The sequence below is a fragment of the Solanum verrucosum genome, unplaced genomic scaffold (genome assembly GCF_900185275.1).
Source record: "Solanum verrucosum unplaced genomic scaffold, falcon-dt-bn FXZP01000144.1, whole genome shotgun sequence".
NCBI lineage: Eukaryota > Viridiplantae > Streptophyta > Magnoliopsida > Solanales > Solanaceae > Solanum > Solanum verrucosum.
The window spans coordinates 527,845-551,906 of record NW_026020773.1 but is presented as its reverse complement, the minus strand read 5'-3'; the positions used below and the strand labels follow the sequence as shown (position 1 = coordinate 551,906).

The window sequence follows — 24,062 nt, the reverse complement described above, 5'->3', positions numbered from 1 at the left end:
TATGACTACTTTAGACTCTGCAATTATTCCTCGATTAATCACTCCATGTTCTGACAAGGCTAATGCGTATAAGTAAAGGAGATGAACTTTATTAATTTTCTTAAGTAATGAGTGCTTGAGAACACGTGCAAAAGTTTTTAAAAAAATTTAAGTCGAAAGTGTATAGAAACACTGCATTATCTGTTTAGGTACTCAGTTGGAATATATCATAGTTTTGAGCGTTCAAATAAAATTTAATGATAAATTTAGGAGGCCCCAATTGATTTCACCTGAATCGAATTGTCTAACAAATAAAGTTGTGAGAGAATAATTAGAAGGAAAAAAAAAGACGAGCAACATGACAATTTCACTATAAGCATGTGGCTCAGCGCCCCATCTTGCTTATTTTGTTCATGCTTCAGATGATTTGGCTAATTCTATATACATCTATCTAAGTTTTTGTTATGATATCTAAAAGCCTTAGGGTGAAACTCTATTTGGTGTATATTCAAAGGTAACCGAATAGGTTGACTTTGAAAAGGCAACTAATGAACAGTTGAAGAATGAAAAAAATGTCCGATCAACCTAATGGGATAAAAGGATTACAAAGGAACCTGATCTAAGAGCGGTTTTCGATACAAAAACTACTCATTCTGTGGATTCGAGATAGAACTTCAATCCTTCCCTTCATAGGTTTGAGTTGTTGATTACACCGCACTGGAAAGCAACAATTCCTTCATTATTGATCTTATAAATGAGTGAAAAATGGTTTGTTCTGTTGCTTTCTATCATTGCTGTTGACATAAGAAGGCACATATGAAGGAGAGATATTAAAGAAAACAAAGATTTAATAACATACCCTGTGTGAAGTATGGAAAGGGTAACAACATCATACACAGTGTAATTTCATAAGTGAAACATGAAAAGGTAGGATGTATGTTGACCTTACCACTACCTTTGAGGGTAGAGAAATTGTTTCTGATATAAAGAAAAACAAAGATTTCTCGGAGCAAATATCAAGGCTTAAATTATGCAGAGAATAATAAGAAAAAGCTACAAACTCAACTGGACATCAATCACAGGTGAATATGATAGCCAAGTCTCCTGTTTGTTTAAACCTGAATACTGGAAGAGCCTTTGTCAAGGAGGGAAATGGTACCTCAACTATTATGTCAAAACCAGATTATCAACACAGGTTCACCAACATAATACACTTTTTCCAACCTTTGTTTTTCCTACGATAAAGCAAAGAACGTTTTTAACGGTGTTTAAGGTAGCATAAATAAAAACACAACAGGAGAAGAGCAAACGCAAAAGTCGTTTGCTCAATGTAAAACTGCCAACTGAACCAGTCTAATTCTTCCCTCTCTATGCTAAACTGAAACAATCATCTTTACTTGCTTTGTTTCTTCATCCCTTCGTCAGCAACCCACTTATCAAACTCAGTCAACAGACTATAATCAGCATTATCAACAACATTGCTCGGCTTCTTGGAAGAACCTTCAACGCCAGTGTCATCTTGGTTCACCTGTGGTGACTCAAGAACTGGTGTGGGATGGCTTGGTTGTGTCAACTGTTCTGGTGTGATGTGATCTGAAACCGCGCAATTATCTGGAGGAATCTGAGACTCAGATACGTCCATCTTTTCAACCTCTTCCACAGGATCTCCAAGTTCCTTCCCATCCTTAACATCACCAATAGCACCTTCTTTCACTTTCTCATTATTGTCCTTGTCACCAATAGAGTCCTTACCAGGCTCTTGCCCTTCACCACCATTGTCTTCACTATTACTAAACTCACTAGAATTGCTGTCGCCATGTCTGTCATGGGGGTCATTTCCTCCATCAAGCTGTTCAAAAAGAAGACAAAAAACATCGTTATTTTCAAGTATATGCCAAAAAAAAAGCATATAATGTAGGTGCAATCCAGTGAACAATAAAAGGATATCCTACTTTTCCCATTACCTCGGAAGCAGTCTTTTCTATTTGTTTCTTCGACAGAGACTTGATGGCTTTAAAAACATTTGTGAAGGATGCCTTCATGCAGTCATTGAGCGATGCAAACTCCTTGTTGAGCTAGTGAAACATAAAAACAAGGTTAAACGACTGTTTATGTATGAAAATTCAAATGTTAAACTAGAATAGCCATAAGTATCCATACCATCTGAATCTCACTCTTCAACTCCGACTGTCCGTCAGACAGTCTTTTCAACTCGGTGCTCCAGTCATCATTGTTCAAGGGGGGATTACGTTTGGTTTTAAGCTGCTTCCTACTTGCTTGAGGAGGTGGATTGCTAGTGTCTTCATCGCTAAGATTAACATCTCCAGATGCCACCTCATTAACCCTTTCATTTTCAGTTGATTCAGGTAAGCCAAGTGTTGTTTTCTCAAATTCTGTCGGAGATATATTCCTCAGCTTCAACTACATAAAAACCGTTAACATCAGTAGACAATAAATGTACATCGGTTCATAATTAATAATGTGTAATAAACTTTGGATACACCACAGATATACCCACCTAAAATCGTGTATAACAAAATGTTATACATAATATACTAGAAAAATAACCTAAACAAGAAAACATTAGCACGAGAAGAGACTAAAATGATTCATAATTAACATTGTTTGATAAACTTTGAATACACCATAGATATTCCATTCTAAGCTGGTATATTAATGGTAACTACATGTATAAACATTATCACATACTAGAAATATACCATTAGTACATATTTTTGAACTGAAAAGAAATCCTACATTAGTGAGTGCATGAATGGTATATCAAGTGTATATGTTAATACAATAAAAAAATAAATGACTGTACTTTCCAATTACCTGATCCTGACTCAGCCTGAAAATTCCATCCAACAACTCCTTAAAACTTGGCTGCTTTGTAACTTTCCAACTAAGTATGCGGGGCACTTTGTCATCAACTCGGAAAGCAATCTTATTATTAACATAAGGGCAGCACTCATAAAACCAACACTGGAATGCCAATGGTAATCCACCAAGCCTGTACATCGAAGGCTTCCCCTGCAACTTCCCCTTCACAGACTTCAGTGTGGCTTTAAAGACAGCTTTCCCCCAAGGATATGTTTCATATGCACCACTGTCAACGAGCTCAAAATCATCCCTTGAGATATGTTTACGACTCACAGTGGAGAACAGAAATGTGTGAATGAAATACAGGACAGCAATCTTGACTGCATCCTCATCAGATTTCCATCTCTTATTATGGAAGCATTCAATTAAGGATTGCTTAGGCACCCTGGTAAGTTCAGAAAAGTATGTATTCATTAACTGGCCCGTTCCATCGGAATCACAGCATTTATAAGCATCACCAGTACACTTTAACCCGGTGATAATCCCAAACTCAACAAGCCCAAATCGCAGACTGACATTTTTCATTGATATCCATAGCGCATCCTCTTCCTCCTCAACCACCTCCCTCAACAATAGGGAGTGTGCCAACTGATGTTGTACCACTACTGGAGGCAAATCAAGGAAATGCCCGAAACAGGTTTCCCTGAACATCTGAATCTGCTTAGCATCCAACTTCTCATTCAACAACTTAACAGCATCAACATTAGTTTGTGCCCCAACCCTTGGGTGGTAGCGCCTGACCGGTCGAGCACAAAACTCCCCAGGCTACATGACAATGATACAAATATATGTTAATATACAAGAAAGTTGTAAGATATGTTGTACTGTTCATGTACAATTCAAAAGTACAACAAATAGTACATATAAACGGCTTTGTATCCCCTTTTTACACAGTATAATATGTAGGTTAAGTGGTACACAGCCACTAAACATGTCTGCGTCTTTAATTTTGACACAAAAACTCATACTTGTTCATATTGAACACTTCAAGTCTTAACAAATGTGTACCTATTAGACACACATTATACACACAAATATATTATTTATACAGTCCCTATTGTACTGTTGTGTGTTTATGATGTGTGTGTCGAATTGTTACACATTTGTTAAGATTGAAGTGTTCAATAGTAACAAGAACACAGTCTTGTTACAATTGAACACTTCAGTCTTGACAAATGTGTAACAATTCGACACACACATCATAAACACACAACTCAGAAGGATTTGAATACACAAACTTCAATCTGAACAAATGTATACCTATTAGACACACACATCATATACACATATACGCGCACAGACAACAACAACATACCAGCGTAATCCCACTACAAGGGGGACTAGGGAGGGTAGAGTTTCCGATCGAAGAACAGATACACACATCATATACACAAATATATCATCTATACACACATCATATACACATATACACACACAAATAAATATACTCATCATATACATCATATGTATACAAATGATACACAACAAAAAACAATAAAAAAAACTGAAAAGTACCTCCAAATCCACGACCAAAGCTTTCTCCATCGCTTCATCATCATTCCCCTTCCTCCTTTTGGGTAAAGCAACAACACCCGCATCAGCATTCTTCAACCGCTTCCTCTTTTTCGATTTTTTCACCTGATTTTTCCCATATACCCTCGATTTCTTACTGATAAAATTTAGGGCTTTTTTCAGAGGCTCCCTACGAACAGCACCCGTTTGAGATCGGGTTCTTCTTTCACTGGAAACTTGACCCTTTTTCACCACCGGCGATTTGGATTCCGGCAAATTCAAATTCGGAGAAGAATTCTCCACTTCCATTTCGACTTTTTGAGAAGATTGCATACTCAAAAGAGTCCAAACCGCTGAATTAAACCCTTGACTTGCCACTTTTTCTTCGATTACACAACTCACTCAAAACTTTTTTCGTGCAAATTCTCACAAAAAAAAAAACTCAAAAAGATTGAATTTTTCGCCAATTTTCAGAGCCAATTTGAGAACAACAACATGAAGATTAACAATGGAGGAGGAAAGAGAGGGTTTTTGTAGGAAAACCTGATTTTTGAGGGCTTTTTTTCAGGGATGAAAGTCCAGTAAAAAAATAAAAATAAGATGAAAAAATAAAAAAATTAGCCCACGAAAATATGATTAGTGAATTATTACAATTTACATAATACTGTCCAAACAAATAATTTACATAGCCCAATAAAATTTTAAATCTAAAATAGCTAATATATGTTTATACTGAATTTCGTAAAGTTCTTTTCTTTTATCTTCTTTCTCGAGCTAGAATTCTTTTATTTTTCGTTAAAATCTATGTTATATGATGTAAAAATTGTACATATACTATTTTACATATTTGTACATTATTTATATATTGCGCATATATATGGTATAAAAAGTATATATTTTGTATAATCATATATAAAAATATAGTTATCTAGTGAAATTGATGGTTCTATAGGTAAATTTTGTATTTGGAGAAATTCAATTTAGGTTTATCCTTTTCTTGACCAAGGATAAGAGACAAGTGGATTTATAAACTAAAGATTTTTTAGTGATTGTATAATGTACATAGTTGAGTATATACGATTGGATGTTAGTTGGATTTTATTCAGCAATCTAAAAAGAAAAGAAAGATAACGAGTTAAATGTTACTTACAATCGCATATGAAAAATGAGAAAAATCATCATGTAATTCAAAAATCTGAAGACGGAGATTGATTTTTATCAAATTCTTCTTCAAAGAATGTGATATAACAGTTGGTTGCCGGAGTTCCATACTGAAACCGATGTCAAGTGATAGATCCATTCAAGATCTGTTTATTTATGTAACTTTTGTGCGGCGGAGATGAACACAACTTCACGAATTTGAGAATGAAATGAATTTTGGGGATTTTGAATCTAGATGAGAAGAGACGATTCAATAGGTGTAATTGGAAAATGAATGAAGGTTGTCGACCGACCATGATGATTTTCAATCAGTGTTGTTAGAAAATTTACAGCGGCGACAATTTAGAGTAGACAAGAAATGAGGAGAAGGGATTAGGGCTTCAAGACTATCTAAATGGTAATAAGTAATTGAGTCAAACTTAGTAAACTAGATGCTCGAATGAATATGAGTCTTATTTATATTGTTGAAGCTTGGCGTATTGATATTTTTCTCTATTCATTATTTAACTTATTTTGATTTATTTAATTCATTTTTATTTATAAGGTGGAATAATTCGACTAAATAAGTGTTTTTATTGATCCCAAATACTATAATTAAAAAATATTTATTAATTTATTTAATATTAGATAAATTACAAGAAAATAATTATTTTAAAAAAAATTGATATGAGTTGGGTGAATTAAGATATTGTTGACGTAGAACATCTTGACTTAGAAAGCCGCATAAAATCTTCAGGAAAAAAAAGAGAGAAATAAAAAGTTGAACGTAAAATGTCATATAAATACTTTTTTTGTCCTATTTTCTAATCATAACTGGGCTTAGTTGGAAAATTCTCCTGTCCCTGAAAATCGAAGTTTCCACCGGTACCTGAACTAGCAACTACAATTTTACTTAGATAAGGCTTTCAACTAGTTTGTATATAAGTATTGTATGAAATACATATAAACATAGGAAAAGGAAGAATAACAAGTGAATAGGTCAAATCGAATATGGACGGATCATAAATTAGTTGAAACTCCCTTCGTCCAACAAAAATTATCCACTATACTATTTTAGGATATCCAACAATAATTGTCAACTTTATGAAATCAATGAATGATTTTACACTTAGTTCCTAATTTACCCTTATTATTTAATTATAATCATTTCTCTATTACATTTTTCAAGACGTTATATTTATTATATTCAAAGGCAAAGGATGATATAAATATAACATTACTCTTTTATTTATAGTTTCTTAAGAAATGTGTAAAGTTAATAATGGACAAATATTATTGGACAAAGGAAATAACATATAAAATACTTAACCCGCTCATATTTAGTGCAAATAAAAAATGAGTTAGCCAACGAATAATATGGATCGACTGCATCTAAAATAAGGCACGAGTATCTTTTCTTCAATTTGTTTCTTCCCTTCTTTTTTTTTTTTTTTCATTTCTCTTCGGAGAATCTTAATAGCTTAATTGATTGATTACATGAACTTCTATTTTCTCCCAATTTTAAAAAATAATGATTCTTAGCTTTTGTTTTTTATATAATTTTAGGTACTTTCGTTGAGATTCTTTATGAAAAATAATACTATTATTTTACATAATTGTGAAAAACATTTTCAAATAAATCTAAGACCTCACAAGTTAGTACTTCCTTTTACTAGATTTGACTAAAGAATTAAATTAATAAATTTATTTAAATATAAAATATAAAAAAATATAGCAAACTAAATCTTAGTTTTTTTTATATAAAAAACTAAAAAATAAAAATCGACGACTCCTTTATTAATATAGAAACTTTCACATATAGCAAACACAAAAATCATATTTGTATATTATGGCTATAGTTTGCATAATTGCACTTCATAGCATCCTTTATGTTTGCTATGGCTATTTCGCTATACATATATACAAAAGAAACAATTGTATAATCTGTTTCGGTATGCATATACAAAAGAATAAATTGTATAATCTGTGTTTGTATAAAGAGAGAAAGACAAAAGAAAACTGGACAGGAAAATATCGTATTTGTATAATTATAAGTGTACAGGACGAAAATACATGCATTTGTACTTGTATATACATTTTTTCTCACTTTATACAAGCACAAACGCAATGTATACATTTGTGTTTGTATAAAGTGAGAAAGGCGAGCGAGATCTGGGAGAGGGGAGAGAGAGGAACAAAAATATATGTATATATACAATTTTCTCTCGCTTTATACAAACACAAACGCATTTTATAAATTTGTGTTTGTATAAAAGCGAGAGAGGCGAGCAAGACTGCCCAGCGAGAATGAGAGTGGCGAGCGAGATTCACCAGAGAGAGGCGAAATAGCAACAATTTGTTATGGAATACAATTAAATCAAACTATGTTTATAGCATTTAACTTGAATTAATAGTTTGATATTATATACAATTTTCCCTTATTTATAACACACTAGGCTAATGAGCTTTTAGATACAAAATGTTAATAGTTCAAAAGGTAATAATAACATTTTATAATTTCACTATTAAATTGACAAAATGTGAATAGTTTAAATTTGGGGATCCCTTGATTAGGAAAAAACTTATCACATAATTATAATCCTACTGCTAATTCGTCTCACATTTTAGGTATGATAAAATAAAATCAAATTTGAGATATAAATTCTTAATAAAGTAAAAATTTAATTTCAAAATTAATCATAAAACTAGCGATGGCAATGGGGTGCAGGGCGGGGGGTTGAGCTTAACCTCAAAATTTTCAATCCACCCCACCCCACATGACAAATTTTTTTCATTTTCAACTTGCCCCGCATAGATCTACTCTGCTTAAACCCGCCCCACATAATTTTTTTCAATATTTTCTTTTTATAGTTAAGTTTGATACTAAAAATAAATTCATTTTTTCATTAAGTTGTATTAATTTAATAGAATAGTGACTTAAAAAATTATTTTTTAGAGGTCAATTGGGAAACATGTAAAAAATTATATTATTTTTTATTGAACCATTTTCATTTACTATTTTGAATATTTCAGTAGCTTTAAAAAAATTATCTTAATAAATAATGTTTGATTACTCTTATAACATGTAAAAAGTTAAAATTAAATTTGAATCCACATAAAATTACATATACCCACAACTTGCCCGCATTAGTTTAAAAAAAACTCACTTCAACCCGCCCCGTCCCACATAGCCTTAAACCCACCCCATCCCGCATCCGCCCGCCCCACATAGCCTTAAACCCACCCCGTCCCGCCCCATTATCATCTCTGCCTAAAATATTCCACCTTATTCCATGAACTAAACGGAAAAACTAAAGACAAAAGTCTCATCTCTAACCAAACTGCTTAAATAAAGCAAAGAAAATATAAAAGCAACAAACTAAACTTCCCCCATTCACATATGAATATAGTCGCACCAACATGGGTTCTAGTGAAATATGAATATAGTCGCACCAACATGGGTTCTAGTGAAATGGCTAGAATCCCACCGTTCTTAATCAGAACCTTAGAGGTCTCAAGTCGTGCCCCAAGAATGGAAATAATCTTAATCAGACTCGAATGCTGAGCAGGAATGTTTAAACCGCTTTCATCAGTATACATTAGAAGGTATAATAGTTTATATATTCGGCTACGTCTTCAATAGTGTTAATGAGAGCCCTGCCGTTAGTTTTCTACCGAGGTCGGGGTTTTTTGAAGACAAATTCATCATTTAAGGGCTAGAGGCCGATCTTCCTTGGAATATCCATCATCTTGGTCTCGACCTTGTTGAGCTCTCCCTGATCGAAAGTTCCTATTTTGCTGCCTCTTTGATCGTCTCCGTACTAGACACGGATATTGGGTGAATGACCAAGCAAAGAAGAAAGAAAAAAAACATAGTTGAACCATTTGTAAAGGAGGGAAATATGTCTTAATTTTCAAGAACACAGGTTTTTCACCAACACATTTACACATTTTCCTCCTCTCTGAAAAGGGAACTTCTTAACGTCGAAAAAAGGGAGTTCTAATACCAAATGGATACATAAAAGAACACAGAAAAGAGAAACAGGAGAATTCTAGGAAGATGTATTAAGCTCAATTTGAGCTTAACACAATGTTGTTAGCCCAATGTAAGTCATGCAAAGTTAACTTGTCTCGTTCCTTCCCTCTCCATGCTTTCATAGGACATATTTCGTTCACTCGTCAGATGATTTATTTGTTGATTCACTGCTCATCTCCCAGAAGCACTGACAAATGTCTGTCATGATCCTCATCACGGAAAAATTAGGATCAAGTTCTTTGTATTCTTTCAGACATTTATCGTCCATCAACTTCACCACTGCATCAAGAGTAGGCATGTGGAAATCTGATCTTCCAAGAACCGAGCCATAGTTCAAGATAATTTTCACCTCTCCAGATTGTGAGGAAGCTATCTCCAGGGCGGAAGAAGGTTTAACCGTGTTTGTTTCAGGCTTGCCATTAGCTACTCCTGGACTAGGTGGATTTCCATCATTTGTATCTGCTTCAACTACAGTGGCCGATGAGTTACCATCATCTTGTCTACCTTTTGAACCGCTTGCAACTGAAGACTTCCCTTTACTTGATGAACCTGCAAATGCAGATCACATGCTCTCAAAAAAGCAAAAGACACACCACGTAGGCCTTGTACCGAAGTTAAAACACAAACAAAAACTATTACTAATAGTGATCAAGCATACGGCATTCATAATGTCCTTCGGGGCACATCTAGGGGAGACCAAATCAACACATGAAAACATGACCTGCCCAAGTTTGTTAGCTCAACCCATTTAAAAATTGGGTTGATATGTAGGCCAAATTGACTCATGAGGAACCTTGTCAAAATATTTTAGTTTTTTTATTTGATGTTATATATAACCATAGTAAAGAAAAAAAATAGTATTTACGTGCTTAGAAAATTATAAAAGAGCAAAGAATTTAAAACTTTGTTAGAATTAGGCTTGGGTTATGACCCGCTTTTTAGCTCATTTTAGCCCAAGTAACTGTGTCCCGCAAGAAAAGATTAGCATTGCCTGTGTGCGAGGATACAACAAATGCCCAGTGTAATCCCACAAGTAGGGTCTGGGAGGGTAAGCTACTAAGATGTATCCTTGCACAACGATGACATGCACAAAAAGATACCGCCTTCATAATCACAATTAGCGACTTTCCACGTTTCTTTAACATTCCTGAATAGCTTGGAATACTTCCTGTACAGTTGGTGACAAGGACACATGGATATGGATAACCCAACCAATTCTTGAAGTTGGATAGGCAAATAGGAAATTTGATATTCAGTGGAAGAATTGGGGAATTTTGGAAGCACTCAAGGCTTAGAAGTGATCCTGAAATACTGCTTCGACAAAGTCAATTTTGACTTTAAGGACATCATATAGTATGAAGCTGGTGCCTTGAAAACAAAATTTGCAGAGCAAAGCAATCTTGTTCTTGAAGAAGGTATTGTTCCATCTTCACCAACCGCAAGAGCACACATAAAACTAAAAGAGTACCTCCTTCCAACACTTAATTTACCATCACAAGATTGAATCATAAGAATAAAAATGAGATAAGTCTCTACCTGGGCGGATGATGGCAACAGGAACTTCAAGACGTGGCAGGTCATCAGTGATTGGCTCATCCTTAGGTTTGATAAAAGTGTGATTAGCAATAGCATCCTTCGTAGGTGACACTGGGATGCCAGAACCAGAAGTAGATCCAGCTCTCCTGGGAACCGGAAGGCTCTTGTCCACGTCAGAAGGCTGAGATGAAGGCAATCCTTCCTGTGGTACTAATGAGTCAGAAAACATGGGCTGCTTTCCTTTGTTTCTATCAAGTGATGGGCGTGATCCAGGCTGTGATTCATTGCCCATGGACTGAGGGGAATCAAAAACACTAGGTGACTGGTTTTGCAATTGAGATTCAAGAGACTCATTTGGTTGACTTGATTGATTTTTTAAGCGCTGCCTTTTCAGAGGTGGTTCAGGCTCATCTTGCACCAGAGCCTCTTGCTGAAGGAAACCGGAAAATGCAAGGAAGTAAAGGTGAGTAAAGAGACTTAAGAAAAATGTCATATCATACAGTAGCCACTAAGCAAGAACAAGATTAGGCCATTACTTCGGTATCCTCAGTTGACTTTTTACTTTCTGCATCCTGAAAGCAAAGAAAGCATGTCAGCAAATTAGCTCAAATGAAAGATACAGCAGACAACTGAAAACAAAGTACTCCCTCTGTTCCATTTTATGTCACTCTTTCCTGTTTAGTGTGTTCCAAAAAGAATGACATATTTCTATATTTGGCAACAGTTTAACTACAAACTTCTAATTTTTAACCTTAATTGCATGATTTAATAGCCACAGAAATGTCATGCCATGTTTAAGACGGCATATTCCAAAAGTCCTCCTTCCTTTCTTAAACTCCATGCCTAATAAAACGCCCCCAAAAACGAAGAAGAGGGAGTACTCACTAAAAGGGAAGAGAAACAGAAGTGTACTAAATGAAGGAAGCTAGCACCTTTGCTTCATCATCATCAAATATTGCATCGGCGAGGACCCTGTAGTTCTCCGCTTCTATAAGGTCCCAATTTTTGTTATACAATCTTAAAAGATTCTTCAACACTGGCTTCACCTTCTCTCCAGAAATCCCGAGAGCTTTCATAGAACGAAAGGCACGATCGACCCTAGGGTTTGGAGGCATTGCTAATCCAAACTGATTTAAGATAGCAGCTTTCAAATTAGTCACGGAGCCTGCATTGACATCATCTGCTTGAGAAAGGCACAGGAATACAAAATGCAAGATAGCCAACAAAATTACACAGCCGTAACACCAAAGACACATAAATGAGGCCATGAATACCCATATATAATAGCTAATCCAAACAGTCGCATAATGATTGTGATAGAAAATAAATTACTTCCAAGGTAAGTCTGTAGGACAGTCACATAAAGCTGATGGGGATGTTTCCTCCATCAGCTGGCTTTTGAAAATTCAACACTAGGACCACAAGAATATTTAAAGGCTGAATTAGTCCAAGACATCTACAGCTTTATGCCACTCCTGTAGAAGGTATAGTATCAAACATGAAAGAAAGTCCTTCAAGAGAGAAAACTGAACAATATTTATAAATTTATAAGCAAAATTTCAAACATGATAGGTTATGTTTACATCATCCAGTGCACTAGTAAGATTGCTTCCATATGGGTGACGAATCTTCAACAATAACAAGAACAACAGCTATGCCTCAATCTCAAGCAAGTTGGGGTCGGTTAGATGAATCCTCATTGACCATGTCGCTCCATCTAAGCTCATCCCCAGACAGACTAATACAAAATAAGAAGGAAAAAAAAGTACTAGGAACTTGCTAGAAGTTCCTACTGGCATATAAAGACGGCTGAAGATTCTAAGTCTTTGAAATAATACTGCAAGCTTCTCTTACCTTCTAAAGAAAGTGGTTAGGAGCACAAGCAGACAAGAATAAAATCTTAACAAATCTACTATCTAGTTTCATTCTCTTCTAACAATGCTGAACCTAGTCTCAACTTTATTCATCCATGATCCAACGAGGAGTCTATACACGTCAAAGGACAGGTACTTTTAAAGAAGTTTTAGGTTGTAATCCAGTTACGGACAAATATCCCTCTAGATATCTTTGCTCCTCCATTAGCTAAAAGTTCATTCTGGATTGTCAGCTTTCTTGAAATGCAAACAAGATGTTTACGTATAGATACACATGTTTAAATGTCATTTAAATACTCGAGTGCTCATAAAGCTGTCATGTGGAACTTATATTACATGTAATTGCTATTGCCATTTACGACTAAAAAAAACATGTCTGCCAAGGGCAGCAAGTTCCCCAGAGTTCAGCCAAGCCAGATATGACACCAGGGCAATGCTACTGGAGAGTTTTATTTTGCATGTAGGACCTAACCATGCTTGATGATAGCATTCATTCAGCCAAATGGTTCTTTTTTCAAACAGGAGCTATTTCCCAGCAAGTCCGACCAAGGATTTAGGCAGCCTAATTAGGGATAGAAGATGAAAACATAGGATAGTAACTAATAAGTAGATTTAATAGTGGACAATAAGTATGTATGCCTTAATAAGAGTAAAGAGTTACAACCTTGGCACACACAAATTCTCAATTCATTGTAAAAGAGAGATGCAAATTTATGATGAAACTACCAACTAACACCACCATATTATCACTAAATCATTATTAAACATAAACAATGCTAACATGCTCTGAATCTAACATATTACCGACATGGAAAAACATAAGAAAAACATGAAGGTCTTTCCGAGCATCTCTCACAGCTAAAACTAAAATTTCATCCACACGCAGCAAAAAGCAATTTCAAGGAATTTGACTTTTAAGGTTATTAGAACAATCAAATTGCCATAACTGAAAATACTGCACAACATTAAAGAAGAATCACCCAGTGGCAAAGTGATCTAAGAGCTAGAGTAACAACCTCGATTACACGAATTCCCGCAGAGTCGGGGTGGATTCCTCAATCTGCGTAAGTCTTGGCGAGCAAGGTTACCTTTACCTCTCTTGACGGGAGGCAGCAGGTAACCCGTGGGATTAGCCGTGGGGCACACAAGTTGGCTCCTACATCACCTTTATTTAACAAAAAGAAGGTACAATTAGAGGGAAACAAACACATGGTAAATTATGCACAACAATTCTCCTAAAAATCCACAGCATATAGACACACAATGCAGCCACAAAATCACTTTGACACCTCTGGGAAAATAAAATCCAAATTCCAAAGCTATTCTTATAATTGATAAACATGGCAAATTCACCCAAACTGTAAAACTGTAGGAGCATTGAAGAATAGCAAGTCATGCGAAATTCATTTCTACCTAAATAAATGATAAAAGTATTATCAAAGGAGAACAAAAACATGGCAATTCATGCACAAGAATACTCCTAAAACACCACAACAGATATCCGTTTAGCCAAAAAAATATTCACTTCTTCCGGAATAGTTTCTCACTACATTTGAAAATCAGTACTTGGCCATTTAAATTCCAAAACCAACTTGAAGTTGTATATCAAATTTGGAACACAATTTATAATCCGTTTTCCAATTCACTTTTCACTTTTGAAGTTGTATTTAACTACATCTAAGCATGAAAAATCTTCGAAATATTCTTAGCAAAAAGTATAACCCAACACAACTCCATAAATTCCCAATAAAGTGAAAAATATTAGGAATCTATGGCAAACGCCTACTAAAATTAAAAGCAACTCTCAAACTGCAAGTCAATAAAATTCACCCAAAACTGCAAGTCAATAAAATTCTACCAAACAGCAATCCAAAGGCAACAAACCCTAAAGAAAACAAATACCCACAATCCAAAAACAAGAAAAAAACATGTCGAGATGAAAATCGACGTCACAGGATATGAAAAACTTCAGTTAATTTTTACACTTACTAATTAAAGAAAAATAAAACCACATACTCAAACAGAGTGGTGTGGATACAGTCTACAACACACACACACTCTCAATTGGAACTTTTTTCAGTTACAAAATTAAACAAAACAGTGAGTACAGTAGCCAATCTTAGTAGCTCAGTTGTTTGACTACCTAAATTTTCACCTCAATCCTCTCCCATTTCCCATAACCCATTTTGAAGGGGGGGGGGGGGGGGGGCGGGAACTGAGCAGTTAAAGGTTCAACAAAACCCAATAACTTCGACTCAAACTATGAATAATTTATTCAGAATTATAAACTAAAAAATTATTTTATTTTATTTTTTCAAAAAAAATTGGGGCAAATGAGATAGGAAATTACAAGATGAGAGATGAGTAATCGAACCGTCACTCACAAAATGAAAGTTCAGATATTCAGTCAACCAAATGCGCTACTGAGATTTTCCACATAAACCAAAAATTTACATGATTTAAAACATATAAACTAAAATTTTCGATACTGATTCTGTATCTGAATTTGCTGATACTGAATAATGTATATAAAATTTGAGAAAGAGTTTTTTGTTACCATGGAAAATGAGCTTAGATTCCAAAAACAGCAATGGCGGAGAGAGAGATTAGATTTGCAGAGAGAAAGTGGAAGGCAGGGCGGAGAATTTCAGTATATGGAAAAGGAGAAAGAGAACACGAGAGAAATATTTCTTCTTGAGAATTTGACGCGTGGACTAGGGTCTAGAGAGTGTAGAGTATTCTCGAGAGCATAGATTATAAGCAAATTTCATTATTTTCTTCGTTTTAGTTTATGTGAAGTTTTATTGATACCAACTAATAATTTCATGTTAGATACATGTTTTTTTGTTATTAAATATACTGAAATAGAGAGAAAGGCGAGCGAGCACAAAAGAGAGACGAACGAAATTTGTCTATATATCTCATGAATATATGTGAATCAGACTTGATATATTTATGTCTATGTATTTCGTGTGATTTGATGTATATGAGATAGTGGCGAACCCAGAATCTCTGTAAATGAGGTTTAAAGTATAAAAAATCAAACACATAAAAATCACAAGATAAAAATAACAGGGCGAGATGGAGAACGAAGATATTAATTTTAACCTACTAAATTTAACTTGCCATCTCATGTTGCGTTTAAGTTCTGCTTCATCGAGCCTTTTTAAGATTTTTGTGTTTTTTCTTTTATTTTGTCATGTTTTACTTTCTTTTTTTAAAAATAAAAAATTTAAATAGTGTTGATCCAATTATATGTTACTTTGAAAATCGTCAAAATGCTTTAAAAATGTGTAAAAATTGCATTACTGATATTATAATGTATATTCGAAAGATAATAAATAAATGTCGGTTTTATAGTTTGTTTAATTTAATTTATTAGGTTAGTCATTTATTAAGAAAAACAAATGATAAATATATTAAATAAGTTTAGCAAGGTTTTAGAATTGAAAAAAAGTTAGAAGAAGAAAATACTATGAAATTATAGAAAGAAAAATTGATTAAAAAGATATTGTTAAAAGAAATTGATGACTTATAAATTACTTCATTCCATTAAATTTTATTTACCTTATTATATGTTCATGTTTTTTTTTTCTAATTCAATTTCAAGTTTAATTACAATTCATTAATTTTTTAAAGAGTTTCTTCGAGTTAAATCATGAAAAGAAAGTTACGTAGAAACAAAATGAGCAATAGAAATAAGAAGAATAAGAAATATGCCTATTCTCGAGAGCATAGACTAAGTAAATTTTATTATTTTCTTTGTTTTAATTTATGTGAAATTTTATTAATGTCAACTAATAATTTCATGTTGGATACATGTTTTTTGCTATTAGATATACTGAAATAGAGAGAAAGGCGAGTGAGAACAAAAAGGAGGCGAGCGAAATTTGTCTATATATCTCATGAATATATGTGAATCACACATGATATATGTATTTCGTGTGATTTACATGTATCTGGCTAATGAGACAGCGGCAAAAACATCATTCTATTTGATCGAATAAGTACATTTGATCTAATAAGTACCTTGTATTAGAATTGAGAATTTTTATTGCTCGAATCTTTAGTATTCTCTTATTTTTTATTTGTGTCTACTATTTAGACATAATACTTCACCCATTCTTACTAAGAAACTGAAAGAAGCATCAAAAATAGAAGAAGGGGTGGAAAGTGAGGAAAAAAGAGATGTAGAAATAGAAATTGCTTCCGAAATGAAGGGGACTAAACATGCAAGAGGGATCCACTATAAAGAACCAAACACATGAAAATCACAAATAAAAAAACTGACTAAGATGGAGAACGAAGATATTAATTTTTACCTGCTAAATTTAACATGTCTTGTCATGTTGCGTTTAAGCTCTTCCTACTTTTACTTGCTTCATCGAGCCTTCTTTAGATTTTTGTGTTTTTTTCTTCATTTTGTCGTGTTTTACTTTATTTTAAAAAATATATAAATAAATTCCTAATAGTGCTAAATCAATTATATGTTACTTTGAAAATCGTCAAGATGCTTTAAAAATGTAAAGATTGTATTACTACTAATATTATAATATGCATATTTAGAAGATAAATAAATGAATCATCGATTTTATAGTTCATTAAATTTATTTTATTTTATTAGGTTAGTTATTTTATTTTATTTTTAAAAAAAACAGATGATGAATATATTAAATAAATTTAGCTTAGTTTCATCTACCGTGTAGGATAGAATGAAAAAGAAAGGAAGAAAATACTATGAAATTAAAGAAAGAAAGTTTGATTAAATAGATATTGTTAAAAGAAATTGGTGACTTTTAAATTTCTTCATTCCATTAAATTTTATTTACCTTGTTTTATATTAATTTTTTTTTCTAACTCAATTTCAAATTTAATTATAATTCATTAGTTTTTTTTAAAGAGTTTCTTCAAGTTAAATCATGAAAAGAAAGTTATGTAGAAACAAAAAGAGCAATAGAAAGAAGAAGAATAAAAAAATATGCCTAATAAAGTAAAACAAAAATAAATTAAAAAAATAAAATAAAATAAAATAGCAAAAAATAATGAAAAACAAAAAAATAAAGTTTCACACTGCGTCCTAAAATAATAAGACGTTTTTATTGGGTTGGAAATTTAGGATTATGAGCTCAAAATTTGAGCTCATCTCAGCCTTTGCTAAGACTTTACAAAGGAAAAAAAAAGAAAAAATATATTATTCTGCACAAATTTGAAATTCGTGACGTTTTCCTAAATTTTGAACCACTTTTAGCCATTGAACTATGCTTCTTATTAGTGTCAAAGAGGTTCATTATAATGTATATATATCATAAAATTAAAATTTGACCTTGTATATAAAATGTGCTTTTTTAATAAAGCAAGTTCGGGTGAAACCCTGAGCTTCACGTAGCTCATCTTTTGATACTAGATACATAAGAGAGTGAAGAATAAGATGGACGGAGGTGAGAGGGGACGAACAAGATGTGTTATGTATCTTAGATACATTATCCACTTTGATACAATGTATCTAGAACAAATTACATCTAATTTTGATTTTATATATCTTGAGATACATATATTTGGATGTATCTGGACGCACTAAATTTGGTAAGATTCATAATACTGAAACTAGAGTGTTTTTGAGTAATTAATCTTAAATTAGTGGATTTCTATAAGTTTTCCATTTTTTTTACTTTCTTTTAATTTATGTGATTTAGTTTGATTTGACACAGAGTTTACGAAATAAATATTTTTAAAATTTGTGATTTAAAATAAATTATAGGTATTTGTGTTACGATAAATTACTTCCTTTATTTCATTTTAAGTGAATTTGTAAGCAATGCACGTCTATTAAGAAAAACATTTAATGATACTCCCTTTGTTCCTATTTATATGTTGTTATTTCACAAATCAATGCATAAATGACACTATTCTTCTATTTTTTATTTCTCTTATTAGCTTTGAAAATATGAATTTGACCAACATAGGAAAACTAAATGATTAATTCATGTTTATTGGTCTATTTTATTAATCAAAATAAATTAATTTATGTTCATTTATTGAAAACTTGACTTCAAGAAAATACTAAATAAGAGTACTAAATTTACATGTTTTTTAAGGGCCGTGAAATCTAAAATGGTGACATATAAATAGAAACGGAGGGAGTATAATTTTCCATGATTGTTGTTTCATGAAATCTTGAATATAACTTCGTAAGTAATGCAACTCATCGCCTAAAAAATATAAAACTTCATTAAAGAAAAGGACAAATATGAAGAAAAAAAACGTCAAACATCTATCTCGAACTTTAACCAATTCAATTATTTTGAACAATAAAAAAGTTCCAAAAAAATCACTTAATATGAAATATAGGGAGTATTTCATAAAAGATAAAATAGGCATTTTAAAGTTAATTACTTTTAAAAACTGACAACTAAATAAATGTGAATTATATAAATTGAGATAGAGAAAATATTATATTGTGGAGATAGAAAGTTTGTTTTCGAAGAACCTCTTACTCAAATGCAACAAATTCAAAATATAAAAAAACTAAAAATAGTGTATTATGTTTGATAATAAATTCAAAAAATAGTCTCTTAAATATCACTTGACCAGTTTTATCTCTTTTAGGTATTTTAATCGAAGTTTCATTGTTAAAATATTTTAAAAATTGTAAAAACAGAAAACATTTAATGGAACTCACATTTGCAAGTATTGATTTTGTCATATTGGGTCTACTGTAAGAGTTGTAATTTTTTAAGATTCAATTTGTGTTTTTTTTTTTACGTTTGATATAATATTTATGTTGCGTTTTTGAAATTCCATTGAAAATTTATTATATTTCTATTCTTTATTAGTATTTGTTGTGCACGATTTTGATTAAATTTAATAATCAAAGTTTGATATATATTTGTCAAAAATCAAATGTGTTTATTCTTTATAAACTCAATAAATCAAAACTATCTTAAACTTACTATCAAAGAGAATGGATATTTTTGTCAATTTTTCGACACCAGATCCACATTTAACCTATTTTTATTTTATATGGTTCATGTTAACTCGACATAATTCTTAAAAAACTTTTGTTAGTATTTTTTTTTATTAAACTACCTTATTAATGATACATTAAAAATATAAATTTGCTATTACTATGTTATGTAATTATTTATTATTAAATTTGATATGAATAAAAGAGTAAGTTGACTTTTTTGATTTGCTAAAATGGATAAATAATTTTAAAAAAAAATTAAATAAGAATCAAGTAATATGAAACTTAGGGAGTATGAATTTACCATAGACATGAGTCCAATATTATTATTTTTTATATGAGTATAGAAACTTTTGTAAAATGTTTTATATATATAATTTTAAAAACAAACTTATATTTATAAATATTTCAGTTATAATTTATATATTAATCCAGTGTAAAAGAACTGACTTCAAAGGGACGATTAGAGTGTTAGTGTGAATATAGAAGTTTTTATGACACAATTAACAATTCATTTCATTTTCAACTAGACCTTACTCTAGCTTCTCTAGATTAGAAAAATTCTTAAATTTTAAATGAAGAATTTACGGTAGGAGACAATACCACTTATTTTCTCGATTTTCATCAAGTTTAATTTTCAAAAAAATTGTTTTCTAAATAAAATATTCTCTAAATTTTTTAACCAATCAAACATGAAAATAAGAAAACATACCGAATATAATCCTAATCTCACACAACTAAATACTCCAACTTATAGAATACACATCTAAACCACATCTTCGATGAGTCGAGACAATTAATTGGACCAAGAGTATTTAACTTTTTACTATTTTCCCAAACTAAATCAAAAAGCAAATCAGGTAGTATTGTATGAAATAGAACCAAGAGAAGAATGTTCTACCTTTTTTTCTCCCTTAGAAGCATGTGTTGTTTCAAAGTCTCCAAACTGGAACCATCTGCCTTCTACCTTCTTTATCATCTCCCTAGTTGCTATGCTTATGACCTGACTTATTGACTTGTTATTCTCAAGTCTCCAATGACTACATGTTCCTTTGCTCATCATCTTTCTTCACATATTTCAGCAAATGCACCGTTGTAGACAAGTTGAGGAACAATCGTGATGACCGCCTTACCATCTTCATCAACTTATTCATGAGGAAGACGATTGTCATGGATGTCCCATCATATTGTACGATTCAAGGCCTAAAGAAAATTTGATTAAAAAGAAATTGATGACTTTTAAATTACTTCATTCCATTAAATATTATTTACCTTATTAATGTATTCATATTTTTTTTCTAATTCAATTTTAAGTTTAATTACAATTCATTAATTTTCTTAAAAGTGTCTTCGAGTTAAATCATGAAAATAAAGTTATGTAGAAACAAAACAAGCAATAGAAATAAGAAGAATAAAAAATATGCCTAATAAATTTAAACAAAGATAAATTGAAAAAATAAAAAATAAAATAGAAGCAAAAAATAATGAAAAACAAAAAACATGAAGTTTCACGTTGAGTCCTAACACAATAAGATGTTTTTATTGGGTTGAGAATCAAGGATTATGAGCTCAAAATTTGAGTCCATCTCAGCCTTTGCTGAGACTTTTGAAAGGAAAAAAGAAACAGAGGAAAAATAATGTTTTGCACAAGCTTGAAATTCGTGATATTTTTCTAAATTGTGAATCTCTTGGCCATTGAGTTAAGCTTCTTATTCGTGTCAAAGAGGCTCATTATATTGTATATATCTCATAAAATTAAAAATTGATCTTATATATAAAGTGTAATTTTTTTATAATGTAAGTTCGGATGAACCTCCTGAGCTCCACGTAGCTCAGCCTCTGATACTAGATACATAAGAGAGTAGAATAAGATGGAGGGAGATGAGAGGAGACAAACAAGAATTGGTATGTATCTTAGATACATTATCCACTTTGATACAATGCATTTAGAACAAATTATACTTAATTTTGACTCTTTTAATCCCGAGATACATATATTTGAACGTATCTGGATGCACTAAAATTTGGCAAGATTCGTAATACTGCAAACTAGAGTGTATTTGAGTAATTAATCTTAAATTAGTGGATTTTTATAAGTTTACCAACATTTTAACTTTCTTCATTTTAATTTAGAGAAAATGGTCACCCCTCCAATCTATGGTCAGATTTCCAACTACACACTCATACTTTACGGGGGTCCTATTACCCCCGAACTATTTTATAAGAAATAAATTTCACCCTAAAATGACATAGTCACTCATGTGTATTGTGGTGTAACACACGCACGCGCCACATCAGCGCCATGTCAATGCCACCTAATAAATATAATAAATGAATAGTTTTTCCTACTTTTTTTAAAATTATTATATGCCCCATTAGAAACCCTCCATTATCAGTAAGAACATCACCATTATCAAACTCACTTCTCATCCATTGACATTCCGGCAAGAGAAAATACGGTAAATTTTTTCCGACGAGTAAAAGTTTCTATGACCAATATCTTTATCTTATTCCCCACAATTTCTCTCAAAGTTCATTGCTACACATTTTACTCATGTTGGGGGCTTATGAAGGGATATACCCAAAGTAGTATATGGGCATGCCATAAATTTTGAATTCAATTTCTTTCTTTTCTTAATGTTGGTGAAAGTAGCAAACCAAATTAAAGCTTTGAAATTAATCCAATTGAAAAAATTATGATCCAATTGATTTTTTATGCCCCATTTCTAAAATATCCCAATTTGTGGTTAAATTCAAGAATGTGAAATTAGAATTAACGTTTGAGAGAAGAGCTTGTGAAGGTGTTGGAAATTGAAAATTCTATGTTTGTTTGAAATGGGTTCCAATAAAAAAATTGAATTTTGAGTTCTTTATTTTATTACTTTGATTTGGGAGTAATAACTAAATTTGTTTAAAGGTTCTTTGATTATGTAAGAGACGGTTAATATGTAGAATCCTGAAGAAATTTGTGATGAAAAATAAAAATAAAGCAAAAGTGTGAAAAAGAAGAAGAGGTGTAGGGCGAGTGTGAAAAAGAAGAAGTGTGGGGCGATTGGGTTGGGGCGGGGTGGGGGAGATTATTTTAATTTAATTAGAAAGAGAAATAAAATAAAATAAAAATATGAAATAAACATAAAAGCAGCCCTATTTATTCTATTTTCACTCTCTCAAAGAGAGTGAAATACACTTTCTCAGCCAACTCAGCATTAATGGTTTATTTATTCTATTTTAAAACAATTCAGGGGGTGATAGGATCCCCGTAAAGTTTAAGTGTGTAGTTGAGAATTCGGTAATAGGTTGGGGTGACATTTGACCATTTTCTCTTTTAATTTATGTGATGTAGTTTAATTTGACATAGAGTTTAAAAAATAAATATTTTTGAAAATTGTGATCTAAAATAAGTTAAAGGAAATTGTGGCTATAAATTACTTCCTTTATTAAGTGAATTTGTGAAGCAATGCACGTCTATCAAGAAAAACATTCAATGATACTCCATGTGTTCCTATTTATATGTTGTTATTTCACAAATCAATGCATAAACGACACTATTCTTCATATTTTTTCCTCTTGAGAGTTATTAGTTTTGAAAATATGAATTTGACCAACATAGAAAAACTAAATGATTAATTTATGTTCATTGGTCAATTTAATTAATCAAAATAAATTAATTTATGTTCATTTATCGAAAACTTGACTTTAATAGAATACTGGGTACTAAATTTACATGTTTTTTAAGGGACGTGAAATTTAAAATGGTGACATATAAATAGGAACATAGGGAGTATAATTTTCCATGATTGCCGTTTCATGAAATCTTGAATATAACTTTGTAAACAGTGCAATTCATCTCCTAAAAAATATAAAACTTCATCGAAGAAAAAGACAAATATGAAAAGAAAAAAAAACTTCAAACATCTATCTCGAACTTCAAACAATGAAAAAGCTTCAAAAAAATCACTTAATATGAAGTATGGAGTATTTCATAAAAGATAAAATTGACATTTTAAAGTTAAATTATTTTTAAAACTGACAAAAAAAGAAAAGTGAATTATATAAATTGGAACAAAGAAAATACTATATTGTGGAGGTAGAATTTTTTTTTTTGAAAACTTCTACTCAAGTGCAACAAATTCAAAGT

The 24,062-nt window shown here is 31.9% G+C and overlaps 2 protein-coding genes across 4 annotated transcripts; both read right to left on the bottom strand.

Annotated features, from left to right (window-relative positions):
- Nucleotides 1-1,113: 1,113 nt before the first annotated feature.
- On the bottom strand, nucleotides 1,114-4,952 carry LOC125812907 (uncharacterized). Its single transcript, XM_049492374.1, has 5 exons — nucleotides 4,378-4,952; nucleotides 2,815-3,627; nucleotides 2,140-2,400; nucleotides 1,944-2,054; nucleotides 1,114-1,828 (listed from the first exon to the last, which is right to left on the bottom strand). The coding sequence occupies exons 1-5, from the start codon at nucleotides 4,705-4,707 to the stop codon at nucleotides 1,373-1,375; spliced, it is 1,971 nt and encodes a 656-aa protein (XP_049348331.1). The 5' UTR covers nucleotides 4,708-4,952; the 3' UTR covers nucleotides 1,114-1,372.
- Nucleotides 4,953-9,402: 4,450 nt separating this feature from the next.
- LOC125813027 (probable inactive histone-lysine N-methyltransferase SUVR2) lies at nucleotides 9,403-15,626 on the bottom strand. 3 transcript variants are annotated; one of them, XM_049492518.1, is made up of 5 exons: nucleotides 15,518-15,626; nucleotides 12,019-12,251; nucleotides 11,623-11,658; nucleotides 11,087-11,516; nucleotides 9,403-10,099 (listed from the first exon to the last, which is right to left on the bottom strand). In XM_049492518.1, exons 2-5 carry the CDS (start codon nucleotides 12,199-12,201, stop codon nucleotides 9,687-9,689), a joined length of 1,062 nt encoding a protein of 353 aa, XP_049348475.1. In that variant the 5' UTR covers nucleotides 12,202-12,251; nucleotides 15,518-15,626; the 3' UTR covers nucleotides 9,403-9,686. The 3 variants fall into 3 exon arrangements, with proteins under 3 accessions (XP_049348475.1, XP_049348474.1, XP_049348477.1); XM_049492520.1 differs by lacking the exon at nucleotides 15,518-15,626 and adding an exon at nucleotides 13,977-14,120 and having other exon boundaries at nucleotides 9,641-10,099; XM_049492517.1 differs by lacking the exon at nucleotides 15,518-15,626 and having other exon boundaries at nucleotides 12,019-12,372.
- Nucleotides 15,627-24,062: the final 8,436 nt, after the last annotated feature.

What these genes read in the sequence shown, in the direction of transcription:
- LOC125812907 (XM_049492374.1), bottom strand. Translation starts at nt 4,707, where the DNA reads ATGCAATCTTCTCAAAAAGTCGAAATGGAAGTGGAGAATTCTTCTCCG. An exon ending in TCAGGCTGAGTCAGGATCAG is followed by an intron (nt 2,401 to 2,814) that starts GTAATTGGAAAG and finishes GTTTTTATGTAG; the next exon opens with TTGAAGCTGAGGAATATATC. An exon ending in TGAAGAGTGAGATTCAGATG is followed by an intron (nt 2,055 to 2,139) that starts GTATGGATACTT and finishes ATGTTTCACTAG; the next exon opens with CTCAACAAGGAGTTTGCATC.
- LOC125813027 (XM_049492517.1), bottom strand. Translation starts at nt 12,354, where the DNA reads ATGGCCTCATTTATGTGTCTTTGGTGTTACGGCTGTGTAATTTTGTTG. An exon ending in TTGATGATGATGAAGCAAAG is followed by an intron (nt 11,659 to 12,018) that starts GTGCTAGCTTCC and finishes CTTTGCTTTCAG; the next exon opens with GATGCAGAAAGTAAAAAGTC. An exon ending in AGTCAACTGAGGATACCGAA is followed by an intron (nt 11,517 to 11,622) that starts GTAATGGCCTAA and finishes GGTTTCCTTCAG; the next exon opens with CAAGAGGCTCTGGTGCAAGA.